At 37.1% G+C, this 16,705-nt stretch overlaps 2 protein-coding genes across 2 annotated transcripts in view; one reads left to right on the top strand and one right to left on the bottom strand.

The window, feature by feature from the left end:
• Window positions 1-9,414, bottom strand: part of LOC116849002 — a 95,319-nt gene extending 85,905 nt beyond the window's left edge. Inside the window, exon 1 of the mRNA XM_032825717.1 lies at window positions 8,607-9,414. The gene's annotated coding sequence lies outside the window, so the exon portion shown is untranslated. The remainder of the gene's footprint in view (window positions 1-8,606) is intronic.
• A 5,591-nt stretch (window positions 9,415-15,005) lies between these two features.
• The window catches only part of LOC116849000, a 4,688-nt gene continuing 2,988 nt past the window's right edge, over window positions 15,006-16,705 (top strand). The window contains exon 1 of the mRNA XM_032825714.1: window positions 15,006-15,173. Within this exon, the coding sequence (XP_032681605.1) occupies window positions 15,039-15,173 (135 nt within the window). The 5' untranslated portion in view covers window positions 15,006-15,038. The remainder of the gene's footprint in view (window positions 15,174-16,705) is intronic.

The raw sequence follows: 16,705 nt of genomic DNA, 5'->3' as shown, positions 1-16,705 counted from the left end.
TATATATATATATATATATATATATATATATATATATATATATATATATATTTGTTTTTCTTTAATTTGAAGCTTAACTTAATATAAAGCAAGTACCATCTGTTTGTAAATTTGTATGTTTGAAAACAATCTATTTATCCTGTCTCTGTGCAAACTTAACATGTTTGGATTTATAAACATTTTATTGAAGGATAAAATACGAAATTAATCTGAGTTTAGATTTATGAATTTAGAGTTGAATTTTCCATTCAACTTTTTCCGTTGAAAGAGATTGTGTTGGACGACGTTTTTGAAACATACAGACATTAGGAAATTTGTAAAACGTTTTCGAAGCGATTTCTACGTAGTGATTTAGGTAGGGTGGTGCGTGGACGAGCCTGAGATGGAATGTGAAGAAAAGTGGCTGACGCCGTTGCGCGAACGCGTTAAACGAACCACGGCGTCATAATTTCCAGCGGTGGGTCGCGATAATTTAATTTTGCGAGAGTGAAAGATAGCGCCCCACTTCCCTCCTCCACACAAAGTAGACCGGCCTCGCGCGAGGAATTACACCGTGCATTCGCGCGGGGAGCGTTATGGAGCCGAAGGGGTGCTATGTAAGTCCCCAAACTGGGAAGCAGCTCGAATTCCTTATCGAATTTCCAGTACATTATTCCTCCTGGAAAATTACAATTCGCCGCATAGCAGGAATATGAGTCATATTAACGGTCGGAGCCGGAATCGTGGGAATTAATGGCCGCTTTTGATAATTTTTGCGCGCAAACGCGTAGAAGCAGCTATAACTATGATGTCGAGTTCGCGAGACTAACGATAATCGATCTTAGGGATATGGGGCACAAATCGGGAACAAGGCTGTTACACTGTGAAAAAAGTTTTGTAATAATTAACAAATGCACTTGATTGAGCGTTTCAGGACGATGGCCGATAATTAGTATCAAATATGATAATATTGATGAATAATAAAATTGTTAACAATCTGATAATGATTACAAGATAATTGATAAAACAAATTCGTCATTTATTAAACCGATTAAATGGCTTAGTAAATGTGATACTAAATGTGTGGTACTAAATAACTTAGCAATAATTATTAAATTGTTTGACTATTATGAAAGTATTTCGTTATTATTACCACATAATGCTATAAGTATTATTGAACAATATGGTTTTATTTTACAAGTTATCTTATGATACGTGCCACATAAATTGATAATAATCGCCACATCTTAGCATCAGATACCAAGTTTTGCTAAGGTAATTCGTTAATATTTATCAAATTATTGTTTATATTCACCTACATTTTAGTTTAGCTAAAATTATTTTATTAAAGCGTCTGGTAATTATTATCCAACCTTGACGCGGTCATTAGCAAATCTTCTTTTTAATATGCCGACATTTTGATTAATTCGAATCTGATAAATTCAGAAAGAACAATTATACTTCAACTTTTTATCCCGCGTTAAAACTCCCGTGGTTATTTCGTTTTTATTTTTTCATACGCGATATTTTTGGCGAGACATAAATTTTCCGCGATTCGATCTTTTTGTTATCTCGTTCGTTGGGATAATAGCGCCGAGTGAATTCCTACCTGCGCGATATATTTAAACCGATAAGTTTATTTCTCACCGGGGGACATTGAACCGGCGACAAATCTCGTTTCACGTGAGATTACTTCTCTTTATCTCGTGCTGTCGCGGACCGACGCAAACTCTTTGCCCTCACCCTTTTCGCGCCTCGATTGGTCCGATAATTAATCCCGCGACAATGAACCCCGTTATGAATTGTATTTCTCCTTTGAGAGACGTAAAGCGTTCTCGGCGCGTTCTCGGCGTTCTCTTCCTTCTTGTACCTTTATCGTTACTCTTAGGATCTTTCATCAACGTGATCGGCTTCCAGCTTCCAACACGACCGCAAATTGGATTTCTCGCCGACGCGGAATTCATTTTTGCCCGATCCCACAGGCTACACATTCGCTTTCGTCGGCAACTCTTGCATTACTGGCGCATTCTCTCTCGTTCAGTTTACACTATCGAAAACTTCCAATATCTCGTCTGTGACCTCAGAATTTTGTATGTTCCGTTAATACTTCTTTTTCTTTATTAAAAGTCTATTCAATTCTGTCTACCAAATTTCTACCAAATTCCAATTCAGTTGGAGATAAGAGTTAGTCGGAAAATTGCCCAGAATATTTTCCAGACGATTCTGCCACATATATGCAACTGCGACTCGTTAGCCGCAGGCTAAAAGAAGCATGGAATCTCGCGTCGGTTTAAAAGACCAAAAAACAGAGAGGAAAGGAAGAATGAATAAGCTCACGTACGTCATCGTACAAATAGCACAAAGCGATGCAACGGCATAGAAAAGTGAAGCATTTTGCAAATTGGAGAGCGTTCGCGTAAAAATTAGCCAATGTTCGTAGGTTAAAAGTTTGAATTGCGTATAGTATCTGTGTGTTTCTTTCTATCATCTGATACATATTGCACACTGAAATAAAAATTTAGTAATAACCATCAAGTCTGGATAATGATTACCAAATGCTTTAGTAAAATAATCTCAATTAAACGTGTGCTGAATATAATCCAATAATTTGGTAAGTATTAACAAATAATCTTATAGCAAGACTTAGTGTTTGTTTGCAAAAACTTTGTTAGACTATTATCAATTTATGTAGTGCGCATCATCAAACAATTTGTCATATTGTTAAAACCATATTGTTTAGTAATATTTGTTACATTGTGTGATAAATATATGAAAGTGACCAAAAACTTTGGTAATAGTAGTCCAATTTAGTATTTTTACGAAATTATTTGATATTATTGACCAACCAAATTAATGGTTTCAACTAAATAAAGAATTTTTACTAAGTATTATTTGGTTGTTGCTAGAGACAGTTATACGATAAAATATTATCATATTTGATACTAATTGTCAAATGTTGCATAGAAATGCTTAACTAAATACATTTGCAAACTACAAAACTTTTTCCAGGCTAGTCGTCGTGATGTTCTACAATGAAAAAATTATTTTTATATTTTAAATTATTTTTATATTACCAAAATATTTGATATATTTAATTTGGTTGGCACTACCATATTTTTACTTGTGTTAAGTGTACATATATTATTGAGAAAGCAAAACACACATAGTTGCAATCAATTTTTTGATTGCAGTTATCAAATATTTGATCCCATTTTAACTAAAATTCAGTGTACCAAATTTTCATTTTGTCAACAAAATCCTTTTTTTCAATATACTTTCTAATTTCATTTTTTTTCAATTGTTTAGTAAACAAAAAAATAATAATCGTTCATGAAGGCTGTATAATATAGAAAGTGTCACCACATCGACTTAATTGATTCGATTTTTTGCTGAAAATACTCGTAAATATTCGACGAAGAGAGCGGAGGGTGTCGCAGTGTTCTCGCGGTGACGATGTAATTGTGAAGAGCGAACGATTATTTAGAGGAGTTTGGACGCGAATCGTCTTTCATCGTAATCGCTCTTTCGCGGAAATGTATGATTTATGAGCGAGGCTGCGAGAGTTGCGCGATACGCGAGAACGATTGCGCAATTTTGTCCCCGGAGAAATTGTTTCCGGACAATATTGAGACTGACACCACCTAATCGTCCGTCTCCCGCACTGATTCGCCGGAAACCTTAGGAATGTCCTGACGCACACGGTGCAATTAAAATATGTGACGGGATGGCCGTGACCCATATCTTTTCGAGAATCGATAACGTGGCAAACGGGGAGGTCGTTGTTTTACGAACCATTTGTCTTGTCGATAATTAGCGAAGCCTGGATGTAATGCCGAAGAGCCCGGGACTATTCTTTTGGTTCGTATTTTTGCGAAGAGTATTATTAAGCAAGCTCTCTCTTGATGTACATTCGGAAGCTAATAATAGCTTTATTTCGGGAACACTGAGCGAGATGGATTAAATTTTATTTATCGGCGAACTTCTGACAACAATCGTGGCGACAGCCGCGAGTTGTATACGAAAGTTCTTTGCCATTAAGTACGAAAATGACAGGAAATCATTACGCTCTTAACGACGTATATATGTCGGGAGGTAAATATCGCGGTGCCATCGCTGCGTTACTTTCGTCAGTCTTCTCGGTGACGATTCATCTTCTCTCTTAGAGGAGTGACTCGCAAGTAATGGAAAGCGAATGGCGCGGAGGGAGCAAAAAGAACTCGAATGAAAGAGAGAATATTTACTTATTGAATGTGTGCGTTTACTTCGCGGTGATCCTTTTATGGGGAAACGTTCCATTATGTATGACGTCAGATTAATTTATTTCGGAAATATTCGTATCACTCCATAAATCTGTCAAGTAGGTATTAAAGGGATGCCATACATGAAAATCTTACCGACGAAATACTCATTTTCTCCGCAAAGTATTGATTCCACGGAATTATAGAATTACAGATGCTTTTGTACATTAAATGTATCTATGAAAATAAATTGGAGATATGTGATGGAGACTGTTGCTCGGTATGTGACGCAAACGAGAGAAGGTTTCAAAATCTCTCTCTCTCTCTCTCTCTCTCTCTCTCTCTCTCTCTCGAGCAGTCAGTGCAAATATTTATCTAATACAGCTGTATTCCGCGCCGCACGTATGTTTGTTCCGCTCACGAAAATTAAAAAAAAAAATATTACCGTATCTTTACAAACAAATTTAGAAGCTTAAAAATATACGAAAAGTTTGCAGAAAGATTTCTACGCATGCGTGGTCAAATTTTTCGCCAAATATAGTAAATATTTTTCGCCAAACAAAACAGCACGTATTTATATAAGATCTATGTGTATAGTCGGTTTCAAATCAGTTTGCACATTTTTGCAACACTTCAAGTTGTCAGAATTTAAAGCCATTGTTAACGTGTATGCGCAGTATCAGTTGTGAATATGTAAAAGTCACTTTTCAAGATATTGTTCACTTGATGTAAAGTAAATTCTTTCTTCCAAATTTCATAAATATCATATTTTGCGTTGTCATAATCAATTATTGCGGACATACATTGGGAATGGTTTTCAATTCTGACCATTTCAAATGTTACTACAACTTCATTCGATAAAAAGTGTGCAAACCAATTTACAACCGACTGTACCAAAAATATTGTGTCAGTGTTCATTTGATATGTCGATTTAACGATTGAATCCACGTCATATTTTTCGATATTTTTGGAGTTCATTATCCACTTTGACGTCCCCTTAATAGCATAATTCTTAATTAGGTATGGCTTTAAGCTTTTTTTTAAAAAGAGCATAATGCCAGGAAGAAGGATAAAATTTATTCGTACCTCATACAGACACATCAATTCTTCTCACAAATTTATCAGCGGATCGCGCAAAGAGGATACCGCATGAAGAGGAATATGAAGATCAATACGATAAGAACGACGCGGCACGTGTAGTTTACTTTGACATTAGCCTGGTACATTAGTCCACAAAGGAATATAATTAATGGCATCATCGAGTGTGCGGTCCTCTCGATGCCAAATGAAATCTTCAAGCTGAATGCAACAATGAGATCTGATGAAAGAAGAGCGCGGGTAACTCTTTCTGTTGAAGCTTCATTAGGAATGCGTTAGACTTCCCGATTTTAATGAGGCATGACGATCATTGAGAGCGCGGAAGCTGAGTTTCCGGATTTTGTTAATGGATATCTTCCTCCCGTGGCGGTTTGCAAATTATGTAATGGTACACGGAAAAAGAAGATTTGGTTGAATTAACCAAATATCTGGTCGAATATGAACGACCCAGAAATTCCGATTGAAATAAGCCGAGTTCTGTTTAATTTAACAAGATTTTTGGTAGACTAATCAGACATTTGGTTTGGTTAGTCTACCAAAAATCTTGTTAACTTAAACAGAATTTGGGTTAATTCGGCTTAATCGGAATTTCTGGATCGTTCATATTCGACCAAATATTTGGTTAATTCAATCAAATCTTTTTTTCCGTGTATTAATACCCGTTTCTCCGCGGGTCGAGAAGCTTTTTACAATTTTCAGGAGCTATTAATATCTAGTTATGAGATACTCGCTAGTGAGCTTTATGCACGTTCTGTAAAAAGTACATTCCGTTATTATAATGTACCTATGTCACGGGAAAACTGTCATTCTGTGGACGAATCAAGAAAGAATACTTTTGCGAAATGGATTGATCGAAAGATATTGTGAAACTTATAATTTAATTTGTCCGCCGTCCCGCGCACACACACCAAAGTTTAATTGTTCGTTAAATTAATTATTTAATTAGCGCCTTTGGCGTTCCACGGCATACTAACACGTACTGAGAAATGCTCAGGTAAAAATTGTCTTAGCATTATTCTGGAAATATTAATGTTTCCTTTCAACAATTAAAAATGTGGAAACGAAATTTTGCAGCGCGAGATATAAAATCTTTGGCTTTTTTAAATTATGAAGTTTTGAAACATCTAACTGGAGAACATCTAACTGGAAACATCTAACTGGAAACATCTAACAATGGAGAAAATGTTGTAGTAAAATGTACAAAATCTTTGTAATCTTGGACAGAATTATAGCCGAAATTACTACATATTCGTTGAAAAATGTTCACAAACGTTTGACTTTCAACTGCAAAGTTATTGTAATTACTTGAATGTTTCTTATATCGTATATCAAGCAAGGTATCAAATTTACTGTTTCTACGGTTTATGATACAATTATATACCATAATTTCAGCTTAGTTCAATTTTACAAAAAATATAATTAAAAATACAAAACATAATTTTAATATAATTTTTACTACACCATTTCCTAAGTAACAAATGTAAAATAGCTTACATCATTACTACGCGAATTATCAATATGTAATCGAGCACACAAAATGTTGATAGTTAGGTGTCAGTCGATCGTTACGACATTCATATGCTCATTAATATGACCCAAATAAATCACGACTTCATGTACTGACAGTGACTTGACTGGCACTGATTGCGTGAGAGACTTAAGAGAGGAAGGGAGAGAAGTGGAGAGAGAGGGAGAGAGAGTTGTGTCAAATGAAATATTGACAGTATTTATATTGACAGCAATATTGATCATACAAGAGCCCTTCGGAGGACAAAACATGTAACTACATTCGCGCGAAAATGATTCAAGCGCTTTGAAGGACAAAAGAGAAAACTACCGGAGCTACGTAACAAGTGTCGGTGTACTTTGCCACGTGCTTTCGACCGCGTAATTTGTTACTTTTAATCCAACTTTTAATCACATCTCTATTATTTTCGCTACCTTTCTCCTCACGTTACTGTTTTTCCACACGAGAACTGGATTGTTATTTGTGCACAAGCTATATAAACGGAATTTGCGCGCGCTTCTATATTTTGGACGAAAACCAGTGTTGCCATTGTATTTATTACTTTTCTTTTTTTCTTTTTGTCGTTAACTTTGCTCACATTGTTGTCCGCATGTTGGTTATCTCAATTACCTAAGCAAAGCAGTCAAAGAGAGAGATAGAGAGAGAAAGAAAGTAGAGTAGAATAGTTTATCTGAGTAGAAACCCTCTAAAGTTTTTAATATTTGTAAGTACAACAAAATAAAAATTATCAATTAAAAGAAATAAAAATTATCAATATAAAGAGAGGAAGAAAATACACAGAAAAGGAAAGAGCAAAACGGAACGAAGAGAGAGAAAGAGAGAGAGAGATTGCGCTAATGTGGGCTAAGTTTCTGCGTCCGAGGGACGTGAGGGACTTCTCAACGCCTGTCGTTCAAACGACGAAGATTTCTTTTTTTTTTCCGGCACCGCTTTACCGCGGTACAGCTTTATTTTTCCCGATATTTCCCGCGGTCCCACACACGCGCGCTCTCCCGCGATATCCATGATTTCCGCGATTCTGCCGCGCGACTTTGCGTAGGAGTAGTACACCCCCGTCAGCTGTCTGATATTACGGAAATATCGTGTGGATCTCGGTGCCGGGGGATTCCTCTAGATTTTATCGCACCGGCGCATCGTTTCGGGCTTTTCGATGAAGGACACTCTCGGCCACTTGTGACGACGCTGAACTGTGAACTTTCGGGCCGAAAAACTACACCGCACGGCTCAGCGCGGGAAGCGCGCCGATAAAATTCGACGGGGAGACTCATGGACCGGTGTTAACCGAGGCGTCGAGGCGGAATATCCGATCGGCGAGATTGTGCCGAGAGTCGTAGTTTTGTTACAGACGAAATAGCACGACACGAGAGTCAGCGCCGCGTTTTTGAAATAAACCAAGAGGACCGCGCCGACGAAATGATCGATTTCCGAGTAAGTTCAGGCTCGACCAATTTGACCGCGTGTTGTATCCCCGACCGATCTCCTCATCCTCTCACAACGCCGACAACTCGCCGCTCTGTATGCGAGACGTGCAGATTACGCAATCGTGTATAATTATAGAGGCCACTGTCGAACACTGTTCAGCACTTCGCTCGAGATACCCGCGGCGCTTTTAATCGACTCAATTCGCGGCGCGTCGGCGCTTCTTCGGCCCTGTCGCAGATCGCAATCGCGCGTATAACTGTGATGGAGGTCGAGGACAGAGCTGTCCACGTGGTGTCGGCGCGCGGAATCGCGATCGCTACATTCGCACAGCCTCGAGATACCTCAGCGCACCGACTCAGAGACCGCTGCTCTTCGCATCTCTCAGTATTCTCTCTCTGTCAATACTGGTCTGTCAATACCGGTCTGTCAATACCGGTCTGTCACCACTGATTGCACTACGACGAGCTTTGCCTCTTCCCCAACGTGAATCAAAGAACGAGGATACGAGGAGCGGAGGCGCGCGGCGGCGGCGGCTTCTGGGAGTCTGCGGTCGATGGATGATTCCGATTTCGATTGCGGGTGATAATCGCGATTTTCGCGTCCGTCCGAGATCTCCCACGGCTCAGCTCGCGAAATTCCGCCTGGACTGGGGTTGCTCGCGACGTGAATGCTAGATGAATACTGAGGCACGTCACACAACGGCCGCCGGGTTTCAGCCCCCTTCTACGTGTGCTCGCCCTCTCATCCCTCTTCCGGACTCCGCTCCACTATCCCCTCGCTCCATTCCCTCATCGGGTGCGCATCCACCCACGCAACTGTTGCGCCCCCGTCCGTTCCTGACCGCATCCCTCGGCGTCTCGCTCGGCTAAACGCGTGCTGGGAACGATCGAGCCACGTGGCTCACGATCATTGATCGCGATCGAGCGCTCGATCGCGACCAAGTGTTCAGCTAAACTCTATTAAATTAGCGACCGACCGGCGGGCCGCTATCGCTGACGAAGTTAACAGCAATATCGCCACTTAAAAGAATTAATTAAATATATTCCGACGTTTCGCGAGCTATGTCGCGCGGCGCCGCTATGAATTTCATTAAACCCCGTCACTTTTGGAACGAGCGAGTTGCTCTCAGGACGGATCGGTCGCTCGGACGATTTATTAACTTCGAACGCGGGACTAAATTTTCGCCGATTATGATATGCACTGGATTTACTGAGTAAATGACGAGGCATTTACAATGTTAAGTATGTATATATTATATATATATATATATATATATATATATATATATAACTTACGGAGAGTAATGTTGCACAATTCACTCGCGTCAGGCGATGTTAAAAATGTTGCTTCATAAGCTTGTGAGTTACCATGAGTTACTATATTATTATATAGCATATCAAGCGCGTGTGTACATTATTATTATTAATCCATAATTAAGTGAGACCGCGTGTTTTCCCGCCGAGCACAACTTTGTTATTATGTTATCTACGATTCTCAAACACACACATCATTAAATAATTCATTAGAAACCTAATGAATAAGAAACTAGCGATTGCCGATTGACAATTGGCGATAGAAGATTAGTTTTCAATCAATTAAAGTAAAGTAGCTACTGACTGTCTTGCTCTGATTAGTTAAATACTAATTGCCAATTGTCAATCGACAATCGTTAGTCTGATTTGGGCTTTAGGAGATTTCTATTCAAGCCAGTTGCTCTCAGTTATCTCCGTCGAGTTTTAATGCAGCCGAATATTTTCGATTAATGGTAACGGAGATATTATCCCTCATCAGCGTCAAAGTTTTCCCTTCAGTGCTCGCATTCAGTTATACGAATTGACACTTTTTTCCGTGTAAAAATACGCCTACTGGCAACTGCAATTTTAGATATTTATATGTCACGACGAGATTCAGCTACAACACACAGGTTCTTGCTGCAGCAGCCAACTTTTTCTCCCCGCGTACTTTTGAGATCGGAACTTTCTAACATCTGTACATTCTGAAAAATCAGTGTATGTTCAATACACGTGGAAACTAAAGTCTTACTTAGCGCCTTTAAATAGCAGAAAACATACATTTTTAAGTTCTAAAGAGAATCTCACGATAAAGTTAATACACGAAAAAAAAATTTCCTTACCGCGCAGCTAATCATGGTTTGTTGAAAATGTATTTTGCTATTATAACCTTTTACTGCTATTGCTACTACATTGGTTTTAGCTGAATAAATGCTTACTGACAGTTATACTTTTAGATATCCATATACTTCAAAAGAAATGTTTTGCTGGTCCAAGTAGAATTCTATAAATGCCACAGTTAAAATTTATCGCTGCTTTTGTAGCTGTTAGAAAATTGTCTCTTAGAATTTATAGCAGCAGCATTCTAACAATATCTGCAAGCGAATTTAGGCGGATGTGAAAACTATACATTCGTTTGCCTCTCGTTGTTAGTTTTTTCTAGAGTCTTGACATCGCCGACTTCTTTCTGATTAATCCAGTTTCTTATTTAATCGAAAAGGGTGGAATAGAGGATCATGAATTAAGAGTTTCCATTTGGATAAATTTTTATGCGAAAAAGAAATTACACGTAATACTAGTTTTTTAATATAAAATAAACATATTTTTAAGAAAACAACAGTTATTTACATTATACTAACAGAGATTTCTTGTGGAGGTTATTTAGGTTATTGAATACACACCCTTCATATATAAAATTTTTAATGACAAACCGATTTCGATAAGAACACCGATTTCGATCGAAGAAGTCGCTGATGTCCAGATTCTTACTTGAGGGACTCTAGTTTTTTTTTCTACTACGGTCAATTTTTATAAGAAGTGTGACTACCTTTAATCCGGATGGGCGGATTTCACAGAGACTTTGTTATTAAATTTCAAATGGTTCAAGTAGGAATTCTGTCTAACTTAGGTTTTATAGGTTAGTGCTAGTTATTTATCTATCTATCTAGCTAATTTTTTGTATCCAAATAATTCCCGCTATAACTGCAAGATCATTCTCTTTTGAGTATATGTTACAATGAGACTTAACTACCATACACAGATTCTTACTCACCCGTTTTGCAGTTGGCTCTGTTTTCCGTGTAAGTTAATAGAATCAAAAGAGGTCGATATAAGTTTCAGAGCATCAAATTGGGCGTTCAATGTAATGTTGATAAATTTCGACTCATGAGATTCGCGGCAGCGATTACGGGGAAACGGCAGAGCGGGCTGTGAAAAATGTGCTAATGGATTTCTTATAAGCGCGACTAAAGACCGCCAGGCGTGTGTCGATGTAGCAAGGTCGTCGACGACGATAACGCACGCCGCACTTTGTAAGCTCGGCTCGAACGATGCATAAAACATCTCGGCGCACGTAGCCCGCCTTCGCTTCTCCGCCAACTAATTAGTCTGGATTTATTAACGGCAGTTTTGCAACAGTCGTTGGATTCTTACGGGCGGTCTTCTGTCGAGGGCGCTTAATTAATTACACTCTCGTAGGGCGACGTTGGTAATAATGCTTTCCTAATTAGCCGCGTTTGCGCGCGAAATACCTACGAGTTCGCAGCCAAATGCGAGGAGGAGGAGGGAGAAGTCGGCAGCGAAAAACGAATGAGAGAAGTGCGCGCAGTTAGAAAGCTCTCGATCGAATTATTTTATATCGCCGTCGCACGAAGAAGAGAGAAGCGCGCGCACTGGCCGCGACTGAGTTTTCAAATAAAATATCGAACATTGGCGCAAATATATACATACATATATATATATATATATATATATATATATATATATATATATATATCTCGCTCGACTAGACTTAGGTCCGTATCGTTCTCCGAGCTTCGAGTATTTACCTGCTTGCATCCGCGCCTGTTAAACTTGGCATTGATCGATTGACGTCGAATAAATTTTTCCGTCCCTACGTGCAATGCCAGACACCGCGGCATATTCGCGCCATATAACCGCCACTCGTAAAATCAGCAAAATATTTCTCTGAGCGTAGCCAGGAATACGTAATTATTTTCCTGCTGCCTCCGTGTGCGAGAGTCCGTTTCGCGCGCTCTCGCGCTGAGAAAAACCTCTTTTACATATCGCTCGATCCACCGGCGATTATATTCGAAATAATTGCTTTCCCGAGGCGAGTAACCGAAATTACTCGTCGCGACAAGTACAGGCTCCCACGAGATAAAAACATGAGAAAAGGAGGAGTCGCGGGATGCGTTTGAACGTGCTTCTTTTAATCAATTTTTGTCTGGTAACCTTGGAGTATAAATTATTGTGTCGAAATTAGCGATATTTTTCTTATCGTACTTATCAAATAACAGATTTACTACTAGATAATCATAGATATAGATAACAAGCTTCTAATAATTCGCTGTTGGAATATTTGGAATTTGATCTCGGAATTTGATAAAATCTCCGTTTTGATCATACAAATTTAAAACGATATGACTTTTGTGAGATTAATTTTCGATGATGAAAACAGGCATATTTTGAATTGTCGTATTATTGCGAAGAGAGCTAAATATTATTTTTACACGTGCCTTTGCATTGAAATCTTAATTTATCGTTGCCATAACGACTTTAATTTCTGTTCCTTGTGCTGCTAGAAAAGTGCGAAATAGCAGTATAACTGTTAATGAAATTTTTCAATATGAAATCATCTTCGGTGATTTCTAGATATCTTTGAAAGTTCGATATATTGTGTTAAAGGATAAAATAGAATTGAGAATTGTGTAACTTAAATTCTTAAGAATTATGTGTATCTCTTATCTAGATATTTGTGCGTGATAAATTTCCTATCTCTTGTTACTTACATTTTGTTCCATTAACAACACTCTAAATGTGTACAAAAGTCGCGTATTGATAAAAAGAGATAATTCATTTATTGACATACTTTCCAAATTGTATTTTCAAGTGATAGGGTTGATTGTATACAGTTTATATAATTCGCGTAAGAATATTTACTGGGATAGGGTTGATTGTATACAGTTTATATAATTCGCGTAAGAATATTTACTGGTAAATAAATAAGCCAAATTTTACCATCAAATCATAGATTTGTTAATTAAATTATACGGAAAAATTACGTATAAATTATATATTCTTGTGAATGTGTAGGCAAATAAATACTTGTTCTTTTTTAATTAAAACATGTCCAAAAAAATTTAAACAGGTTGTAAGGTTCAGTATCGTATTTTCAGTGATGCATAAAAGAAGGTATTATTAATAAACTTACTATATATATATATATATATATATATATATATATATATATATATATATATATATATATATATATATATATATATATATATATAGAGAATATTATAAATACGAGAAATATCATGTTTTAATTTCTCTTATTAAAATACTCAATTCGCACATCAATTAATTTAATAGAAATCTAGAATAGATAATGGAAAGAGATATATAGATATTTAAATATGTGTACATGAATATGTATTTCAAGTATCATTATAAATTGTAAATTTTCCATCGCTCTGTACTTTCCAACAAAACAGTCACTAATTTCGAAATTTGTGTATTATGTCGGCATATCTTTAATATCGTAGAGTTTTTCATTAAAACTTTAATATTAGTTTACGAAAAGTGAAGAATAGAAATTAGAAATGGCACGTCAGCTGCAAGGGACACGTATGAAAAATGTTAACTTTAGTTTCAAATAACTCAACTGTCGAATGGTGAATTCTTTTCTAGTTACACGAGCAGTTAGATAATATTTCAATTTACGTGTAATATATGTTTCAATGAATTCTGAATGAAGTCACTTTACATCACAATCTCCTTGAGAGGCAAATACTCTTTTCGTACTGGCGGAAATGTTGATCTGTTTGAAATGATAGCTTCTACGATGAGATTATGAATTAAAATTAAAATTTATTTCCATCGCCTTTTCTATCGGCTGCTTTAAGCGGGAATAGTCTCTCTGAGTCGAGCGCATGATCTCGGACCGTGCGACGACGTGCGACGTTCCCCGACAATTTCATGAATAATTGAACGTGTGCTTTAAGCGGACCGTGACGTATTGGCGAAGTATCGGTTCGTCCCGCAAACAGAATATGCTAGCCGACCGTCTGGACTGCTTGATTGATTAACAGTTTGCGTTGAATTTTCGAATGTTAAACCGCCCGGCTGAGAGTGTTACGGTGCGATTTACTCGCGACACAGATGGAGTAATACGGCTGCGTTTCAATCGGGTGAAATGACAAACGTCATTTTATCTAAACGTCGTTTAGGATACATTTTTCTTGGAAAAGTGGAAAGGTCAAGCTGTATATCTTTGAACTTATAGATCACGTTACTTTTACTTCTCGTCGAGGCCGTGAATTTCGCGAGATGCTGCGAAAAAAATATCCTTAACGAGCAAGATTTCACAAACTGATGTGGCAGGCATCAAAAATCGCGAGATCGCGCGGGAACAGCTCCCATGTCCTTCATAAAAGAAACAATTATGAGTGTGCATAAGTGTCGTAGCGTGAAATGTTTTGCTTGAATATTAATACACCACACAGCCGATACTTGTCGAGGATCATCGGCGAGAATTCGTCGTCCAGGCACGGCCAACTGCGAGCAAGACTTATGGTATACGTGCGCCCACAGACACGCTTTCTTCATTTGTATTCCGCGAGGGAGAAACATGATAGGGCGCAATGGGGAAATCATCACAAAAGAACCTTGCAGATAAGCCACGCTCACCTTGACGCAGCACGCGTCGTGGTCTATAAAAGAGCGGACGCACCTCGCGGCCCAATCAAACCATACGAAATGTTCCGCTCGATCGTCGTCTCGCTCGCGGTCCTGGCGCTCTTGCAGGCGGCCTTCGCCGTCATCGACGTCTCCAAGACGAAGAACATCGAGATACGATTCACTGACGAGGATGTCGTGCCGAAAACAGCGTTGGTGAGTCAGTACGAGCTGTCAAGTATACTGTGGTGCATTTCGAGATAATAAGATGTAAAAAATCTCGTATACAAATGTTAACATTTGCGTTACATCAATTTGCTCTTATTATTTTAATGTAAAATTAACATATAACTGTTATTCTTTCCGTGACATTAATGTCAACTTCATAACTTAACATTTTTTTATGTCGCTTTTAGAAGTGAAATATTACTTTGTTTTAACACAATTATTACAAAAAATCAACTTTTTTTTAAAGTCGTTTTGATAATAAAAATAAAAAATAAAAAAATGCATTATACATATCTGTGTGTTAATTTAACACACGTTTATGCTTTTTTATTCAATATACGTCAGTATTCAAATAATACTTGTATTAAATTTACATATTTTATACTCTAATGCAGATTAACATATTATAGATATTAATTGTACTGAAAAGTTATGTTCTTGTCATTTTACGATATACACGATATGATATGTATACGATATGAAGTGGTATACTAAGTGACGTAGGCGACCTTTGAGAGTTAGAGTGCTTCCGAGTTCGATCCGTGGCAAGTTTTTCAAATATATCAGATGAATTGAATTAATTAAGTGCCATATATTTTTTAAGATTTTAGATAAAATCATAGACAATATCTCTCTTAAAAGCAATATAAAAAAGAAGAAATGATAATTAGAATATTTTTTTAGTGTGAAAATAATACTTTTTGCTGTTACATTTGACATTCTATACATATACCAATTTTATATAGAATCTGCTTCCAGATAGTGTTTGTGTTAATTTTTTTACATCTCTGTATTTTTTTTATATTCGCTTTGTATTAAATTAACACGAAAATTTGAGTAAACTTTCTGGGACGCGTGAAAGACGTTGAATTCAACGTAAAATTTTTTATCGTACATGTGTATCTGTGTGTAAATGTCCGAGTATATAGTACAATGTTATCTCTTTTCTCTTTGAAAGACGTGTAACATGTACGCGTGATTGCGGAAATAAGGTTTGACACACTTTTTCTTCGATGCGCTACAGAATGCGACCGATGTCCAATAGAAGAATTTGTTTCTGAGAAATTCTTAGAGAACAGGTTTTCTCATTCGATATCCGATGCGTTCTGAAATGTATCAAAAATAAATGTGTGAACTTTTTTGTCCGCGACCGTAAAACAAATTGTAGAATATATGTATATGATATACGTGTTATAATATCATATAGTTTTTTCTTTTCTCACACATACACATAAATTCTTTTTAATTTTATGTTTCTACTAGTATAGTACATACGCATCGTCAATAAGATCTATCTTGTTAAAAAATATAACAATTTTTTTAATAGCACGTTTTAGTTCTTAAAGTATAAATAACAAATATGAGATGAAAGAATAACAAATTACTGCAGTGTGTCGATATACTCCTCGGTTATAAAATTCTACAGTAATGTTTATTTCTATGGTAATTCTTTTAAATACTATATATATATATATATATATATATATATATATATATATATATATATATATATATATATA

This window comes from Odontomachus brunneus, unplaced genomic scaffold (genome assembly GCF_010583005.1).
Source record: "Odontomachus brunneus isolate Ranch 3 - 2012 unplaced genomic scaffold, Obru_v1 Obru_scaffold_103, whole genome shotgun sequence".
Taxonomy (NCBI): domain Eukaryota; kingdom Metazoa; phylum Arthropoda; class Insecta; order Hymenoptera; family Formicidae; genus Odontomachus; species Odontomachus brunneus.
Note: the sequence above shows the minus strand (reverse complement) of the source record. Positions and strands in the feature narration are given on the sequence as shown.